Raw genomic sequence first — 20,540 nt, 5'->3', positions numbered from 1 at the left:
AGAGGCTTTAAATGCCTTATCCCTAATGTTCGAACGAATCTTGTCTCACTTTTCAGATAAGAAAATTGGGTATTAGAGAAGCCAAATGACGCGCACACAGACAGTAACATGTGGCACAGGAATTAAAACTCAAGATTGGAGTCTGTGCTCCTGTCCTGTCAACTGTGCTGCTTTTGACACAGGCATATAAATTAAACAAAATATCTACATTAAATCTGTTGTCAAAAATATTTATTTTATGGGGAAGGTGCATTATGAAGGGCTCTTGGAAATTACCTATTTAAACAGGATGGAGTGAAGGGGAGACTACAATCTTTTTTTTTCATATTTCATAAAATAATACATGTTCATTTTCAAGGACTTAATACCAAAGAAAACAGAGGGAAAATGAAATGTCTCTGGCTACCTCCATAATCTTCTTCTTCCTAGTTCGGTATGCATCCTTCCAGATCCTCTTCTATGAATTCACAGTGGAAGTATACTGTTCTGTGATTTGCTTTTTCATTTAACAGTAAACCACAGAAAAAAAATCCCCCACATTATCACATATACCTCTACTTCTTTTATTGTTGAAAGTGTTACAGATGTCCCCCTTTCCCCCATTGACCTCCTCCTTTCCTCTCCCTCCCCTCCTGCTTTCCCCAACCAAATGTCTGTGTCGATGGGTTGTACATATATGCATATACGTTCTTTGGTTTATCTCTTTCCACCACTTCTACACCCCTTCCCCCTGAGGTTTGTTAATCTGTTCCCTACTTCCATGATTCTGGATCTCTTTTGGTCAACAGTTTATTTTGTTCATTATGTTCCACAAATAAGTGAGATAATGTGATATGTCTTTCTCTGACTGGCTTATTTCGCTCAGCATAATATTCTCCAGGTCTCTCCATGTCATCTCAAAGGGTAAGAGATCTCTCTTTCTTACAGCTGCATAGTATTCCATTGTGTAAATGTAGCACATCTTTTTTATCCACTCATCTACTGATGGGCACTTGGGATCTGTCCAGGTCTTAGAAACTGTAAATAGTGCTGCTATGAACATAAGGGTGCATATATTCTGACAGGTGTTTCAGGCTTCTTAGGATATATTCCAAGAAGTGGGATCACTGGGTCAAATGGCAGCTCCATTTTTAATTTTTTGAGGAAACACCATATTGTTTTCCATAGTGGCTGTAGCAGTGTGCTAGAGTATCCTTTTCTCCACACCCTCACCAGCACTTGTTTGAGGATTTGTTGATGGCAGCCATTCTGGCAGGTGTGAAGTGGTATCTCATAGTCATTTTAATTTGCATCTCTCTGATGATTAGTGACATTGAGCATTTTACCTATCTCTCCTAGTCATTTGTATGTCCTGTTTGGAGAAGTGTCTATTCAGGTCCTCTGCCCATTTTCTAATTGGATTGTTTGTCTTCCTTTTGTTGTATTGTATGAGTACTCTATAGCCTCTACTTCTTTGTGATGGTTGCAGAATATTTCGCAGCATGAAGTATCAAATCTATTCTGAAAAAGCAATTTCCAACATTTGTATATTAAAGTAAAACTGCAAAAAATATTCATCTGGACGGGAGGTATATTTTTAAAATGCACAGTGACCAACCCAAAAATGACAAAAGACTTGAATAGGCATTTCTTCAAAGGAGATATACAAATGGTCAACTGGCACATGAAATGATGTTCAACATCATTATCTTTCCGTATAATTACCACCTGGATCAACAGAAAGAACATTTCCAGCCACTCCAAAATCTTCTCCCCTAACCATCCCAATCATCTAGCAGCCCTCTCCTCTCAGAAGGTAACTGCTGTCCTAACTTCTAACACCACAGGACAGGCTCAAATTCCATGAGTTTGAACTCTATTTTGTGGAGTTTCATAGTGCATGTATGCATGGGTATCGGGCTTCTTTTTGTGAGACTCATCCATGCTGTTGCATATAACTGTACCCCCTTTCAATTCCACTACTGTAGAGAAATCCACTACTGAACCTGCCTTGATTTACCCATTCTACTATGACATACCTTTGAATTTTTCTAGTTTTTTAACAATTAAGAATAAGGATGCTATGAATATCCTATATGTGCCTAAGAGTGTACAAAGAATGACTCTCCCACATTATGCTCCCACCAGCAGTATGAGAATTCCCAATAATTTATATCCTTAACAACTTTTGGTATTGCTGCTCTTAAATTTTAACTTTAACTCTGGTGGGTGTGCATTGGGTCAATAGGTTCTAACTTGCATTTCCCTAAAGACTAACAACGTAGAACATCATATCACATGGTTATTGAGCATTTGGGATATTTGCTGTGAAGTACCTGTATAAGTTTTCATTCAATTAAAGTCAGTTTATCTGTCCTTTTCTTATTTGCTTCTTTATACAGCTAGGGTGCCTGGCCCTTCTCAGACATGTGTACTGCAAATATGTTTCTACTCTGTGATTTGCCTTTCTCACTAATTTTTTTTTTTTATCCTCACCTGAGGACACTTTTCCATTTTTTGTTCAGATAGAGTGGGAGAGAGAAAGAGAGAGAGAGAGAGAGAGAGAGAGAGAGAGAGAGAGAGAGAGAGAGGAACATTGATGTGAAAGAGACACACTGAATGGCTGCCACCCGCACGGCCAACCAGGGCGGGGACAAACTGCAACCAAGGTGCACGCCCTTAGCGAGAACCGAACCTGGGTTTCTCTGGACCACAGGCCGATGCTCTAACCACTGAACCAAACCAGCCAGGGCCTTTCTCACTATCTTAATAGTATATTATGATAGTGTTCTGAACTTTAATTTTAACTATTAAGCTTTCCAATTATGATTACTGCTTCATGTCTAACATAAGATCATGAAAATATGACATGAGGATATTGCACTGTATTATCTTTCAAAAAGTTTTTCTTTCACATACAGGGGTGTAATTCTCCTGGAAAGAATTTTGTGCATGGCGTTAAATAAGAATCAGATATATAATTTGTCCAGGTGACATAACACCCTTTATTGAAATGACTGTCTTTTTGACAATGCCACTTTTATCATAAGTCAAGGATCTATATATACACAGGTTGGTTTCTGAACTTCATACTGTTGCACTGATCTAATTGTCTATTCTTGCATCAATACCAGTATCTTCCATACTGAAGCTTTAACAATAAATCTTGATATCTATTGTAGTAAGTGTCCCACTCTTTTGTTCTTCAAAATTGTCTTGAGTATTTTGGGCTCTGTATTTCCATATAAATTTTAGAATCAGTTGTCAACTTCCATAAAAATTCGAACTCAAAGCTTGGGGCATTTATCAAGAAAACTTGAACAGACCAATAACAACAGAAGAAATTGAAGATGTAATCAAGACTCTCCCAGCAAACAAAAGCCCAGGCCCGGATGGCTTCACGGGGGAGTTTTACCGAACATTCAAAGAAGAAATAATACCCATTCTCCTCAAACTATTTCAAAAAATTCAAGAAGAAGGAAGACTTCCAAACTCGTTTTATGAAGCCAGCATAATTCTAATTCCAAAACCAGAAAAAGACACAACAAGGAAAGAAAACTACAGGCCAATATCCCTGATGAACATAGATGCCAAAATCCTGAACAAAATACTAGCAAATCGAATCCAGCAATACACCAAAAAAAAAATATCCACCATGACCAAGTGGGATTCATCCCAGGGATGCAAGGCTGGTACAATATTCGCAAATCCATAAATGTGATATACCACATAGATAAAATGAAGAATAAAAACCACATGATAATATCAATAGATGCTGAAAAAGCCTTTGACAAAATCCAGCAACCATTTCTGATAAAAATGCTCAGCAGTGTGGGAATAGAGGGATCATATCTAGACATAATAAAGGCCATATATGAAAGACCTACAGCCAATATCATACTCAATGGGCAAAAACTAAAAGCATTTCCCTTAAGAACAGGAACAAGGCAAGGATGCCCACTTTCGCCACTCCTATTTAACATAGTACTGGAAGTCTTAGCCACAGCAATCAGACAGGAAGAAAAAATAAAAGGGATCCAAATTGGAAAGAAGGAAGTGAAATTATCATTATTTGTAGATGACATGATACTGTACATAGGAAACCCCAAAGACTCCACCAAAAGTTTACTAGACTTAATAAATGAATTTGGCAAACTAACAGGATACAAAATTAATGTCAAGAAATCGATGGCATTCTTATACACCAAAGATGAACTCACAGAAAGAGAAACTAAGCAAACAATCACATTTACCACTGCGGCAAAAAAATTAGGATACCTAGGAATAAACTTAACCAAAGAAATAAAGGACCTATTCACAGAAAACTACAGGTCATTGAAAAAAGAAATAGAGCAAGATATAAAAAAGTGGAAGCACATACCCTGTTCATGGATTGGGAGAATTAACATCATTAAAATGTCCATATTACCCAAAGCAATATATAGATTCAACGCAATCCCCATCAAAATACCAACGGCATACTTCACAGAATTAGAACAATTACTTCAAAAGTTCATATGGAACCAAAAAAGGCCTCGAATAGCCACAGCAATTTTGAAAAGGAAGAACAAAGTTGGAGGGATCACAATACCAGATTTCAGGTTATACTACAAAGCCACTGTAATCAAAACAGCCTGGTACTGGCACAAGAACAGGTATATAGACCAGTGGAACAGAATAGAGAACCCAGAAATGGACCCAAGGCAATATGCTCAATTAATATTTGACAAAGGTGGCAAGAGCATACAGTGGAGTAAGGACAGCCTCTTTAATAAATGGTGCTGGGAAAATTGGACAGCTACTTACAGAAAAGTGAAACTAGACCATCAACTTACACCCTACACCAGAATAAACTCAAAATGGATAAAAGACTTAAATGTAACTCATGAATCCATAAAAATCCTAGAGGAGACTGTGGGCAACAAAATTTCAGACATCATACGCAGCAGAATTTTTACTGACACATCACCTAAGGCAACAGAAACAAAGGAGAAAATGAACACATGGGACTACATCAAACTCAAAAGCTTCTGCACAGCGAAAGATACAATCATCAAAATGGAAAGGCTACCCACTGTATGGGAGAGCATAATTGTCAATGATATATCAGATAAGGGGTTAATTTCCAATACATATAGAGTGCTCATACAACTCCACAAAAGGAAGACAAAGAATCCAATTTAAAAATGGGCAGAGGAACTAAATAGACACCTCTCCAAACAGGACATACAAATGGCTAAGAAACATATGAGGAAATGCTCATCATCACTAATCACCACAGAGATGCAAATCAAAACAACTATGAGGTATCACCTCATACCTGTCAGAATGGCCGCCATCAACAAATCATCAAACAACAAGTGTTGGCGAGGGTGTGGAGAAAAGGGGACTATAGTGTACTGCTGGTGGGAATGCAGACTGGTGCAGCCACTATGGAAAACAATATGGTGTCACCTCAAAAAATTAAAAATTGATCTTCCATTTGACCCAGTGATCCCATTTCTAGGAATATACCCTAAGAAGCATAAAACACCAATCAGAAAGAATATATGTACCCCCATCTTTGTAACAGCACTATTTACAATCGCTAAGATCTGGAAACAGCCCACATGTCCATCAGTAGACGAATGGATCAAAAAGCTGTGGTACATATACACAGTGGAGTACTACACAGCTGTAAGAAAGAAAGACCTCTTATCCTTTGAGACTACATGGAGGGACCTTGAAAGTATCATACTAAGTGAAACAAGCCAAACAGAGAAAGACAAATTTCATATGATCTCACTTATTTGTGGAATATAATGAACATAACAGTTTGAGGAATGGGGTAGTCCCAGAGACGCAGAAGCGGGGTACAGACTGACAATCCCCTAAAAAGTGGGGAGGTGGGGAAGGGATGAACCACAGAACTTATATGCATGTATGCATGAACAGTGGACATGGACAACAATCTGGGGAAGGGGCAGGAAGGGAGGGGGAGAGGGGAATCAGTGGGGGAAAAAAAGGAGAAACATCTGTAACAAAAATTAATCAATAAAAAAAATAAATAAATAAAAATAAATTAAAAAAAAAAAAAAAGAGATGCCTACACAGAGGGAAGGGTCAGTGAACATTAAGATAGGTCACTAGAAAGTATCCAAATGGGCATGAGAGGACGTGTGAGACAATATCATAGAACTAACTGATGTTAAAAAAAAGGGCGGGGGATCTGAACAAAAGAAATAACTGAAGAGGTAACAGTTGAGAACACTAAGAACCTGAAGAATGAAATCAATAAATAACTCCAACTGCTCAGTAAACTCCAAGCAGAACATGGTGACTCATTACTTTTATTTTTATGTACACAAATAATTGAACATATTGAGACCATTAAGCAGTGCTCCAAAGGGAAAATTTTTCCAATTGCTCTTGCTGTGTAATAATATAGGGAGCTTTACATTTCAGTCTTAAGCTCGAGATGCATCTTACAGATCTGGCGACCAGCAGTGACAGATGGCAATGTTAAAAATAAACAGAACATTCACGTTGTCTAACTGCAGGCAAAGACCATTTAAAAGTGTGAAACAAGCCTGAGGCTGACAAAATTCACATCATCCTTTACAAAATATATCAAGAATACACATTTCCTTATGACAACCCTGCAATGCTGCTCACAGAAGATAAAATATTAGCTTTTGAAGGGGTGCTGTCATTTTATGTCATTACTAATTTAGATTTAAGAATGCCGTACAAGTCTATTAATAGAAACCTATTTAACAGAAATACCAATAACTGATTAACTTTCTCAAGTTTTTTATTTTATTTTTATCCTCACCTGAGGATATTTTCCCATTTTTTGTTCAGATAGAGTGGGAGGGAGAGAGAGGAAGAGAGAGAGAGAGAGAGTAAGACATCGATGTGAAAGAGACACATCGATCGAGTGGCTGCCACCTGCACGACCCAACCAGGGCCGGGGACAAACTGCAACCAAGGTACATGCCCTTAGCAGGAACCGAACCCGGGTCTCTCTGGACTGCAGGCCGATGCTCTAACCATTGAGCCAAACCGGCCAGGGCGGAAAATTTAATAAATGTTGGTAAGATGGTAATACTTACCAAAGTGATAATAAGCACATATAAAGCATGCTTGACATTATCAGCCATCAGGAAAATGCAAATCAAAACCACAAAGATACACCACTTCATACCTTCTAAGATGGCAATAATTTAAAAAAAATAATAACAAAGCTATAAAACAACTGCAACTCTCATACATTGCTGGTGGTATTGTAAAATGGTGTAGCTATTTTGTAAAGCACTCTGGCAATTCCTCAAAGGGTTAAAAAGAGTTACCATATGATCTAGCAATTCTACTCCTAGATACATATTAAGAGATGAAAATATCCACACAAAAATCTGTACATGGCCCTGGCCGGTTTGGCTCAGTGGTTAGAGTGTGGCCCACAGACCAGAGAGTCCCAGGCTCAGCTCCCGCTAAGGGCACGTGCATCGGTTGCAGGGTTGCAGTTTGTCCCTGGCCCCCGTTGGGATCATGTGGGTGGCAACCACTTGATGTGTCTCTCTCACGTCGATGTTTCTCTCTCTCTTCCTTCCTTTCTCCCTCCTGCTCTATCTGAGGATAAATGCAAAAATGTCCTCAGATGAGGATAAAAAATATCTGTACATGGATGTGCATGGCAGCATTATTATTAATAGCCCAAAATGGAAACAACCCAAAATGAATGGATAAACTATGGTTTATCCATACAATAGAATATTATTTAGTCATTTAAAAAAATGAAGCACTGATATACGAATGAATCTTAAAAACATTATGCTAAGTGAAAGAAGCCAAACACAAAAGACCACATATATTATATGATTCCGTTTATGTGAAATGTCTTGAATAGAGAAATCTATAGAGACAGAAAGTAGATTAGTAGATGCCTAGGCTAGAAGGTAGGGGATGGGGCAATGCCTGTTAATGGGTATGGCATTCTTTGTTTAAGTCACTGATGCCACATTAGAGAAGGAAATAAACCCATAGTCATCAGAATCACTAATGAACATTGATTGACCAAGTATCTACTGAGGAAGTCTTTTTAATAGGTTTATCGAACTAAAGGGGATTTAATAGAGGATAGAAATGCTTGAAAAAGACTAAGAATCCAAGTAGAACTGCAGAGAACAGTTCTGAAGTATTTTTCTCTACTAAACAATAGATGTAGTCTGTCTAAAAATTTTAAATTCCTATGAGAAAAATTGGAACACTGATTCCTTAAGCTTCTATGAAGAAATAAGCTTTGAAAGGGGCTACTACCCTTTACCTTTACCCAAATACTATAAGCAAAAGTGGTTTGATATATGCTTCTGGGGTCAAGGTGAGAAAATATTAAATAAGTAAACAATAAACTCCTCTCCCCGTAATTTTTACACATAGAACTTAAATCTAGAAAATACATTAAGGAAAACAGTAGAAATAGGTTCTGAGGCTGAGAAATGTTGTTCTCTTTCTTTTATTGCGGTGAGGGCGCTAGAGGTAGGGCAGGGAAGAGCAGAGGGGATGCAATACAATTGGTAAAAAGTAATCTGATTACTTCTTCTCTCCAAAATCTTGTATTCTTTGTTTTTATCTTCTTTTGAAAAATGTGTATCATATTATAAAGTTCCAGACTAGATACTCTGTAGGATTTGCCAAGATTAAATCACTCCAAAAAAAACAAAAACTTAACATTGCTTTAATTATTTGTAAAATATTCCATATATTGATATAGTGCTATAAGTATACTATATAAATAATACTGTTTAAAATATTTTTGAAATTCACAAGCACCAATAAACTATACATTTCCTTCATCTATTAATTTCAGCTAATTATACTATCTCCATGTCAGTTCTTTATAACTACTTTCTTTTACCATTTTATTCATTAATAAGCTATATTCCTACTACATAATTATAAAAACAAATAATGGCAAAGCTTAATGAGGCAAATAGCTCTTTAAAATTGTCTAAAATTTTGCCCAGCCAGTGTGCTTCATTGATTGAGCGTTGACCCATGCACCAAGAGGTCGGTGGTTCAATTCCTGGTCAGGGCACACGCCCAGGTAGGTTGTGGGCCTATTCCCCAGTGGAGGACATGTAGGAGGCGGCCAATGTTCTCTCTCATCGATGTTTCTATCTCTCTCTCCCTCTCCTTTCTTCTCTCTCTCCCTCTCCCTTCCTCTCCCTAAAATCAATAAAGAAAAATTTTTTTAATAAAATTAAGTTGTCTAAAAGTTTTTTGTGGCATGTGCTTCTAGCGGGAACCGAACCCAGGACTCTCTGATCCGCAGGCCGACACTCAACCGCTGAGCCAAACTGGCCAGTGTTAAATTGTCTAAAATTTTGAATGCATATAAACCTTTGTGAAATGATCAACAGAGAAATAAAAACCTCTTAAAATCAAAGCCACTTAAAATTAAAAATGCATATTATGTCAATAAATACAAAGAATAGCAAAATAAGCTATGTGCTTGACTAGAAGAGAAAATATGTATCTTTAAACGCAGTTGATAAAATAAGCACACTAATGAAAAAAGAGTACTCACCTGGTTTGGGCACCGAGTTGGTCACTGACTGGGGAACTTTCTGATTAATTAACTCAACACAGTGTCCAGGGAACAGCCCCACCTAAGGAAAGCAGCAAAGAGAAGTTTCTAAACCAGAGAAGAGACCAGTGTATGAACAATGCCAGTTCAGTTCTAGTAATGTACTCCATATTCCCTCCCAAATGATTTTATTATTCCAAGACTCTAAGTCACAGGCGATGCCAATTACACAATCCATTACTACAAGTATATAGAGTTATGTGTTTTAATTGTCCAAATACCTAAGTCTGCTTTTTAAGTATTAGCTTTTAATTTTCCTCACTTTTTTACACCAATTAAAATATTTAGTCTGGCCCTGGCCAGTTTGGCTCAGCAGTTAGAGCATCGGCCTGTGGTCCAGAGAGACCCAGGTTCGGTTCCCGCTAAGGGCATGTACCTCGGTTGCAGTTTGTCCCTGGCCCTGATTGGGTTGTGCGGGTGGCAACCACTCGATGTGTCCCTTACATGTCGATGTTTCTCTCTCTCTCTGTCTCTCTCCCTCCCTCCCACTCTATCTGAACAAAAAATGAAAAAATGTCCTCAGGTGAGGATAAAAGAAAAAAAAAATTTAGTCTCATACCAATCTATGCATGTAGTAGGTATAATTTTTACTTCTCAATAATTTACTAAAATTTCAATCTAGTTGTGTTGATACCTCTACTATGAATTTTTATTTTTTTATCCTCACCCGAGGACATTTTTCCATATTTTGTTCAGACAGAGTGGGAGGGAGAGAGAGAGAAACATCGACATGAAAGGGACACATCAAGTGGTTGCCACCCGCATGACCCAACCAGGGCCGGGGACAAACTGCAACCGAGATACATGCCCTTAGCGGGAACCGAACCCGGGACTCTCTGGACCACAGGCTGACACTCTAACCACTGAGCCAAACTGGCCAGAGTTCTACTATGAATTTTTATATGTATTATGTCCTCTATGATTTTTAATAACTTACATTAAGTCACATTCAAATTTTTTATACATTTTCTCTTCATCCACAAGTTCCATGAAAAAATAAGTCAAAACTAAAATAGTTTAAAAAATGCTTATTTAAAATCCTGGTTCATACTGTTGTTAAAGAGCTAAGATGTGTAGATAAGTAAAGCAAGAGAGAGAGAAAAAGAGCCAATCTCAGCAATGGTGAGAGAATCTGGCTTTGAAAAACACACCACTTTGACCTGGTAGAATTAATTACTTATGGCATAGGTCATCGAATCCTAAGAAGGTCAAATCCTAGGAAAATACGGAGCACTAAAATCACCCAGAGATACTGTACAGTGCAGCCATTAGAATGACTAAGAGATAAACAGCCTGGAAACAAAAGTAAAAAGGAAATCTTTACCAATATTTATAGATGTTTCCTTCTATAGGAATATGATCGAGCTGCCATGCAGCAGATGTTAAAACTAAAACATAAAAATTACATCACTTTGTACATCCTTCTGTTGACAGACTCTGGGGAAGAATGCAATGGTCTTCCAAGAGTATGATTCATCCTGAATTTCTGAGCTGTATAATTTCCAACTGTAGGATTATTTTCACATACTCAGTTGCTACATTATCATTTCAATTTCTGGATCGATATTCTATGGTAATTCTTAAAATTATAAACATGTAATCAGTTATCATGAGCTAAAAAGTGATTAACAATTAGCAGTTTTGTTCGAAAGATCTGAATTTGGGATTAAGTATTTCTTTTATTGGTGAAATCCTGTATCATATTTTATCGAACTTCCTATCTAACTAAACAATTTAAGAAATTCTTCCAAGATTAGTTCGAACCAGATACAAATCAATGTGAAAAACTCTTCTGATTCTCTCTTACACAAATCAGTTATTAAGAGAGGGAATGTGGTATAATGGTTAACAGCAGAGCCTCAAGAGTAAGAGTGCCTGGGTTCAACTCTAGGTTTGCCACTTACAGAGCGGGCTTGTCTCTCTGCTTCAGTTTATCCACCTAAGCATAATAGAAGCACTGAGCTCATAAGGGATGTTAAAAGAATGAAATGGATCTGTGTAAGCAAAATACACATAGTGAGCACTCACTAAATGTTATCCATTAATACCCCAGTGTGTTGGACAAGAGAAGACCTAGAGGGCTCCAGCTCCTTCATGAAATGAACATGGCATATAATAATGACCACCTTTTGCATGTGTGTATGTAAGTTTCCTAACTATCAAATATCATTATTTCCATAAAAGTCTAATTCATTTCTATTTACAAACACTTTGACAATTTGCTATAAAGAAAAGACCAGGTTCTAAACTTAGCTCACCCATCTACTCACACTCTGTGATCTGGAGCAAATTTCTTAACCTGCTTCAGTTTCTTAAATTTATAAAAAATGGGGATACTATTAGCTACCTCAATAATTGTGTGAAAGCACCTACCCTAGTTTCTAAATTCAAATATCATTCAACAAATAAAAACTAGTTTTCTATCATTTCTTCAAAAAGGCTGAACAACACTTAATGAACTTCCTTGGGGAACTATATAATATATATTAGTTACATTTTCACCTTTTAAATTTGTGTCAATGCATTATGTTTAAATATATGGGGGAAGATGCTATTGTGTACTATGTAGGGATCTATAATAGGCTTATCTAATGCCTAACTCCAATCCCTGCTCACTTGTGTGCCTTTATTATAAAGTGCAGTATTACCAAATATTAGCTAAACTAAATATTTACTTTCCCAGACTTCTTCCATCCAGATGCAGCCATGGCACATGTAAACACAGCTCTACAACTTTATTCTGTCTCCAGTTTTCTGTTGTGAATGCAGGTATTAGGTATCAAGTTTGGATTTGTAGAAGCCATCATTTGACCTTGAAAGAAAGGCCAAGACCATCTTTGAGGCTTCTGCCTAGCATCATTAAAGCTGCTGACTCAACAATAGCAATCAGTCACCTTTTCTGTTTCTTGAAACCAAAAATACTCCTATTCCTTAAGGGATTTCTCATTTTAAAAAATTGATTCTATAAATTTGTGAAAGACAAATATACTATATTTTTATATTTATAAAATCAACATAGCCCTGTCCAGTTTGGTTCAGCGGTTAGAGTGTCGGCCCACGGACCAGGGAGTCCTGGGTTCAGTTCCCACTAGGGGCCTGCACCTCAGTTGCAGTTCATCCCTGGCCCCAGTTGGGGTCATGTGGGTGGCGGCTAGTGGCTGTCTCTCTCACATTGATGTTTCTCTCTCTCTCTTCTTCCCACTCTCCCTCCCACTCTATCTGAAGATAAATGCAAACAATATCCTCGGGGGAGAATAAAAAAAAAACATCAACATAAAAATAATTTTTAAAAAATAAATACCATAGGGAGTGATGTCAGCATCACAGTAGAGTGAGACAACTTCTACCACCCCTTAAATTTACAAGTTGGACATCTATAATCCAACAAAGGGTCCTCTCCTCAATGCACAAACATGCCTGAGAAATCCGAGCATAAGTACACCGAAGGTGGGCATATTGAGATGTGTAGGAGAGGTAGGATGAGGGGCAGGACCAGAACAGTGTCCACAGACACAGTTTGGTGCCCACTGTGGCAACAGCTAACTCAGTAGCAGTGAAGGAGTTGGGGTGCGGCCACCACACTACGGCCCAGCAGAGGGCAGGAGGAACAGAAGCAGCATCAACGCCCCAGAATCTGGCCCCATTCCCCACCCAGCCCACATTGCGAAGGAACCCGCCAGGAGCAAAGGGCCTGCATCATGGCCCAGGCTCCAGCACAGTGGTGCTAGCAGCCATAAGGAACTAGTGAGGAGCATGGTGGGCTCATCAATTCAGTTCCCCCTTCATCTGATACATCCTCCCCATGGTGGTGGTGCCCCCAGACGAACAACCCCAACACAACTAAAACATCCACCACCCTAGTAACCCATGAGTCAATGTTCATGACCACAGCAATGCCCCCTCCCTCACCATGACCTCAAAGGTGAAGTTAGCACAGGCAGAAGAAAACGAAAATGTGAGCTATAGCATCATCTACTGGAAAACAAACAAGAAGACCTCTATCAAAGTACTGAACTGATAAGATCAAAACAGCATCTAAATAAGAAATGAGTGCACTACCTCAAGTATGCAGGCAGAGGAACAATCCAGCAAGTGCCACGAGCAACCGAGGTAACACAGAAAATGACAAGTCTCCGGAAACCAAACTCAAAGGCAGGGAAGACTGTGATTTAAATGACAGAGTATTCGAGTTTGCAGTGATGAAGGGACTCGACAGGACCCAAGAAAACTCAGAAAGACAGTTCAGTGAGCTCAGGAATAAAGTTAATGAACAGAAAGAGTATTTTACCAGAGATTGAAACTCTTAAAAAAAACTACAGAAATTCTGGAACTGAAGAACTTGATAAATTATGATGAAGAATACATTAGGAAGAAATGGAAACAGAGAAGACTAAATAAAAAAGGGAACTACCGCCCTGGCCGATTTGGCTCAGCGGTTGGAGTGTCGACCTGCGGTACAGAGAGACCCGGGTTCGATTTCCGCTAAGGGCATGTACCTCGGTTGCAGTTTGTCCCTGGCCCTGGTTGGTCGTGCGGGTGGCAGCCACTCGATGTGTCCCTTCACATCAATGTTTCTCTCTCTCTCTCCCGCTCTATCTGAACAAAAAATGGAAAAATGTCCTCGGGTGAGGATAAAAAAAAAAAAAAAAAAGGAACTACCAAGCTCGAAGATAAAAACCTAAAACTGATTTGAGTAAAAGAAGAGGAAGAACTAAGATTTTTTAAAATGAAAGAACGTTACAAAAACTACCTGATTCCATTAGAAAGAGCAATATGAGAATAATGGGTACCCCAGAAGGACAAAAGAGGAAGAAGGGAACCGACAGCCTTGTCAAAAAGTTATTGATGAGAACTTCCCAAACCTAGGGAAGCGACTGAACATCCAAGTAAAAGAAGCTAACAGGATACCCAATTATCTCAGCACAAAAGGACCTTTTCCAAGACACATTATATTAAGACTGTCAAGTTAATGATAAAAACAGGATTCTCAAGGCAGACAGGGGAAAAAAACAGTAATCCACAAAGGAAAACCCCATAGATTATCATCCGATTTCTCAGCAGAAACACTACAGGCCAGGAGAAAGTGGAATGATATACTCAAAAATATTGAAAGACAGAAACCACCAGCTGAGAATAATATATCTAGAAAAGCTGTCCTTTATATATGAAGCAATAAAGGCTTCATTACAAAAAAGCAAGCAAACAAACAAAAAAAGCTGAAGGAATTTATCAACACAAGACCCTGCATTACCATGTATGTGTACCATGGACATAGACAACAATGTCTATGTTGGGGAGGATTGGGAGGAGGGTGTGAATGGGTGAAAAAGGAGAAATATCTGTAATAAAAATAAAACAAATAAAATTTAAAAATTAAAAAAAAAAAAAACCTGCATTACATGAAATGTTGAAAGGAGCTCTTGAAACAAAGGACAAAAGTACACAAAACTCTGAGTAAGATGACAGAAACAGACAGAAACAGGAAATTGCAATTCTATTCCAGAACAGGGTATTAAATACTTAATCATGACACAAGGTTAAAGGGAATTAAGCATTAAAAATAACTATAGCGCTCTGGCCGGTTTGGCTCACCAGTTAGAGCATTGGCTCACAGACCAAATAGTCACCTGTTTGTCCAGCCGGTGTGGCTCAGTGGTTGAGCGTCGACCTATGCACCAAGAGGTTGCCAGTTCAATTCCCAGTCAGGACACATGCCCAGGTTCCTGGCCCAATCCCCAGTGGGGGGCATGCAGGAGGCAGCCAATAGATGTTCTCTCTCATCGATGTTTCTAGCTCTCTCTCCCTCTCCCCTCCTCTCTCTATAAAACCACTGATGGAGAAAAAAAAAATGTTTTAAATAGTCGTGGGTTCAATTTCTGTCAAGGGAACGTACCTTGGTTGTGGTTTGATCCCCGGCCCTGGTTGGGGTCGTGTGGGAGGCAACCAATTGATATGTCTCTCTCACATCGATGTCTCTCCGTCTCTGTCTCTCTCTCTTCCTCCTTCTCCCCCCATCTGAGAATCAATGGAAAAAATATCCTCGAGTAAGAATTTAAAAATTTTTAAAAAAATTTTAGAACTATAACTACTGCACTTTGGTAATAAGTATGCAACATAAAAAGGGATAATGTGTGACAACAGAAACATAAAAGGGGCAGCGAAAAGGACAAAACTTGTATAGGTGATTAAAGCTAAGATGCTATCAGAAAAAAGAGACTATTTTATCTGAGACATTTTATACAAACCTCATGGTAACCACAAAACAAAAATCCAGTTAAGCCAAGAAACATTAAAAAAAGAGAGCGAGAAAAGATTTTAAAACTCATAGAAAACCATCGAACTGCAATATCTGACAGAAACACAAGGTAAAAGGAAAAACAAAGATATGGAGCAATCAGGAAGCAAAAGATAAAATGGCTATAGTAAGTCAGTCCTGATATATCAACAATAACCCCAGATGTGAATGGACTGACCTCACCAATCAAGAGGCACAGAGTAGCAGAATGGGTTAAAAGACAAGACCCACCCTGGCCTGCGTGGCTCAGCTGGCTGAGTGTCTTCCTGTGCACCAGGAAGTGCCGGTTCTACTGTGGGCTCAGTCCTGGGTAGGGAGAGCGCAGGAGGCAGCTGAACAATGCTGCACTCTCACATCAATGTTTTCTTCTCTTTCTCCCTCTGCCTTCCTCTCTCTTTAAAAATCAATAAACTCTACTTTAAAAAGAAGACCCAACTATATGCTGCCTTTAGGAGATCCTTCTCAGCTACAAAACCAAACACAGGCTCAATGTAAAGACATGAAAGATGATACTCCAAGAAAACAGTTTCCACAGAAAAGAAGATATAACATTTATTAATATATAAGCAACCAACCTCAGAGCACGAAAATACATAAAGCTATTATTAATAGACACAAAGGGAGAAACTGGCAGTATAAAAATAATAGTAGGAAATTTTATTTATTTATTTTTTTTATTTTTTTATTTTTGTGTGTGGTACTGCCCCTAGTGGGAAGCAAACCCAGGACTCTCTGGTCCGCAGGCTGACGCTCAACCGCTGAGCTAAACTGGCCAGGGCATAGTAGAGGATTTTAATACCCCATTTATATTCATGGATAGATCATCCAGACAGAGTCCACATGGAAATACTGGCCTTAAATGACAGAGCAGATGGACTTAGTAGATACATTAGAACTTTCCATCCAAAACAACAGAACATACATTCTTCTCAAGTGCACATGGAACATTCTCAAGGACAGACTATATGTTGGGACAGAAAAGAAGTCTAATACATTTAAGAAGACTGAAATTATAACAAGCATTTCTTTTGACCAAAATGGTATGAAACTATAAATCAACTACAGGAAGGAAGCTAGAAAAATCACAATTATGTGGAGATTGAACAACATACTACTGAAAAACTAATGGGTCAAAGAAAATTAAAAGAAACACTTAAAAGATACATATAGACAAATGAAAACAAAAATATGACATACTCTAATTTCTGGAATGCAGCAAAAGCAGTACTAAGAGGGAATTCATAGCAATACAGGCCTACTTCAAGAAACAAGAAAATACACAAATAAAAAAATCTAACAGTATACCTTAAGGAACTAGAAAAAGAAGAGCAAATGAACCCCAAAGTTAGTAGAAGAAAGGAAATAATAAAAATCAGAGTGAAAATAAGTGAAAGAGAATAAAAAGACTGTAGAAAAAATTCATAAAACAAAGAGTCAGTTTTTTTAAAAGATAAAATTAACAGACCTCTAGATAAATTCACTACTGAAAAAGAAGACAAAATCAGAAATAAAAGAGTTGTAGGTACAATAATACCACAGAAATACAAAGGATTGTAACTGGACAATCTAGAAAAAATGGACAAATTCTTAGCAGCACACAACCTTTCCAGACTGAACCATGAAGAATTGGAAAACCTGAATAGACTAATCACTAGTAACAAAATTAAAACACTACAAAAAACTCCCAAAAAACAAAAGTTCAAGACCAGATGGCTTCAAATGGTGAATTGTACCAAACATTCAATAAGGAGTTTATGTGCCCTGGCCAGTTTGGCTCAGCAGTTAGAGCACTGGCCCGCAGACCAGAGAGTTGTGGGTTTGGTTCCCACTAAGGGGACATACCTGGGTTGCAGTTTGTCCCCGGCCCCGTTTGGGGTGGTGCAGGTGACAACCAGTTGATGTGTCTCTCTCACATTGATGTTTCTCTCTCTCTCTTCCTCCCTCTCTCCCTCCCGCTCTACCTGAAAATAAATGCAAAAATGTCCTCGGGTGAGGATAAAAAAAAAAAAAACGAGTTTATATATGTCTTGCTCATACTCTTCCAAAAAAATTGAAAAGGATCTAATGCTTTCCAATTCATTTTACAAATTCAACATTAATTACCCTGATATCAAAACTAGGCAGGGGCAGCACGTGCGTGCGTACACACACACACACACACACACACACTACAGAATTTCTGATGAACAGAGATACAAACATCCTCAACAAAATACAACAATACACTAAAAGGATTATACTTCATAATCAAGTGGGATTCATTCAGGGATGCATGAATGATTCAACATCTGCAAATCAATAAATATGATATACCACAGTCACAAAATAAAAGATAAAAATCATATGATCATCTCAACAGATGAATACAAAGCATGTGAAAAGATACAACATCCATTTATAATAAAAACTCCCAATAAAATGAGTATAAAAAAGCATACCACAACATAACAATTGCCACACTAAGCTAACTCTCAGCTAACATCATATGCAATGGTAAAAAAACTGAAAGCTTTTCCTCTAAGATCAGGAACAAGACAGGGATGCCCCCTCTCACCACTCTAATTCAACATAGTACTGGAAGTACTAGCCAGAGCAATTAGGCTACATAAATAAATAAATGGCATCCAAACTGAAAAAGAAGTAAAAATGTCACTATTTGCAAATTACATGATTTTATACATGAAAAAAACCCTAAAAAATATTAGAAATAATAAGGTATTACAGTCAAGCTGCAGGATACAAAATCAATGTACAAAAATCTGCTGTGTTTCTACTGATTAGAAAACAATCCCATTTACAAATCATGACAAAAAGAATAAAATACCTAGAAATAAACTTAATAAAGTAGGTGAAAGACCTGTACACTGAAAACCACGACATTGTTGAAAGAAATTAAAGACATAAAAAAATGGAAAGGTATTTTGTGCTCATGGATTGGAAGAATAAACACTGTTAAAATGTCCATATTACCTAAAGCACAATACAGATTCAATGAAGTCCCTATCAAAATCCCCATGACATTTTTCACAGAAATAGACCAAAAATTCTCCAATTTGTATAAAACTCCCAAAGACCCCACATTGTCAAAGCAATCTAGAGGGGGAAAAAACAAACCTGGAGATATTACACACCCTGATTTCAAACTATACCACAAAGCTATAGTAATCAAAACAGTGTGGTATTGGCAGAAAAACTGAAACACAGATCAATGGAACAGAATTGAGAGTACGGAAATAAACCCATTCATATAAGGGAAAGTAATTTACAACAAAGGAGCCAAAAATATACAATGAAGAAAGTAGAATCTCTTCAATAAGTGGGGATGGGAAAACTGGACAACCATATTCAAAAGAATGAAAATAGACCAGTATCTTATAGCACACATACAGATTCACTCAAATGGATTAAAGATTTGAATGCAAGACTTGAAACAATAAAAGTCATTGATGAAAACACAGGCACTAAGCTTCTGTACATTAGTCTCAAAGGTGGTTTTGTGAATTTGACACCTAAGGCAAGGGAAACCAAAGCAAAAATAAATGAATGGAACTGCTTCAAACTAAAAAACTTCTGCACAATTAAAGAAACCATCAGTAAAACAAAAAGGCACCCAACTGAATGGAAAAAGATTTTTGCAAACAGTACTTCCAATAAGGGATTAATATCCAAAATATAAAGAACTTATACGCCTCAACAACAACAAAACAATCCAATTTAAAAGTAGGCAGAGGCTCTGAACAGATATTTTTCTAAAGAAGACATACATATGGCCAACATACATATGAAAAAATGTTCAACTAGTTATTAGGAAATTGCATATCAAAGCCACAATCAGAAATCACCTCACACCTGTTACAATGGCTATTATCAAACAGAAAGAAAGAAAGAAGTGCTGGAAAGGTTGTGGAAAAAATGGAAGGAAGCCTTTTATGTTTTAGTGGAAATGTAAATTAGTGCATCCACTATGGAAAACAGTATGGAGGTTCCTTAAAAAGTTAAGAATAAAACTACCATATGACCCAGCAACTCCTCTTCTAGGTATTTAACAGAAAAATATAAAAATACTAATTCATAAAAATATATAGACCTCCTTTGTTCACGAGCATTAATTATAATAGCCAAGACATGGAAACAACCTAAGTGCCCATTGATTGATGATTGGATAAAGATGTGGTACAAACCCTGGCTGGGCGGTTCAGTTGGTTGGAGCATTGTCCTTTAAACCAAAAAGATCACAGGTTTGATTCCTGGTCAGCACACATACCTAGGTTGCAGTTCAATCCTGTCGGGGTGGTAACCTGTAGATGTTTCTCTATCACATCAATGCTTATTTCTCTCTCTCTCTCTCTCTCTCTCTCTCTCTCTCTCTCTCTCTTTCTCTCTCTCTCTAAAAAAAAAAATCAATAAACATATCCTCGGGTAAGGATTTTTAAAAAAGATGTAGTACATCTACCTTTGTTTTTAATAATAATTTACTTAATTGTAAACCCATATGCTTTAATGTTTGGTAATGGCTGTGTTTAATAATTGTCCTGCAAAATTCCTCAAAATTACACAACTGGCTCCCGCTCACCACTGGTCTATTTCTAGTTCTATTTCTCGATCCTGTGCCTGCCCTGCCTCTAACTGCTCCTGGAA

At 37.8% G+C, this 20,540-nt stretch overlaps 1 protein-coding gene across 2 annotated transcripts in view; it reads right to left on the bottom strand.

Annotated features, from left to right (window-relative positions):
- ARHGAP32 (Rho GTPase activating protein 32) overlaps window positions 1-20,540 on the bottom strand; it is a 168,545-nt gene that overhangs the window by 41,575 nt on the left and 106,430 nt on the right. For both annotated transcript variants that reach the window (XM_036277053.1, XM_036277052.1), the window contains one exon: window positions 9,548-9,629. In XM_036277053.1, coding sequence (XP_036132946.1) covers window positions 9,548-9,629 — 82 coding nt within the window. The remainder of the gene's footprint in view (window positions 1-9,547; window positions 9,630-20,540) is intronic.

The sequence above is a fragment of the Molossus molossus genome, unplaced genomic scaffold, assembly GCF_014108415.1.
Source record: "Molossus molossus isolate mMolMol1 unplaced genomic scaffold, mMolMol1.p scaffold_m16_p_22, whole genome shotgun sequence".
Taxonomy (NCBI): Eukaryota; Metazoa; Chordata; class Mammalia; order Chiroptera; family Molossidae; genus Molossus; species Molossus molossus.
Note: the sequence above shows the minus strand (reverse complement) of the source record. Positions and strands in the feature narration are given on the sequence as shown.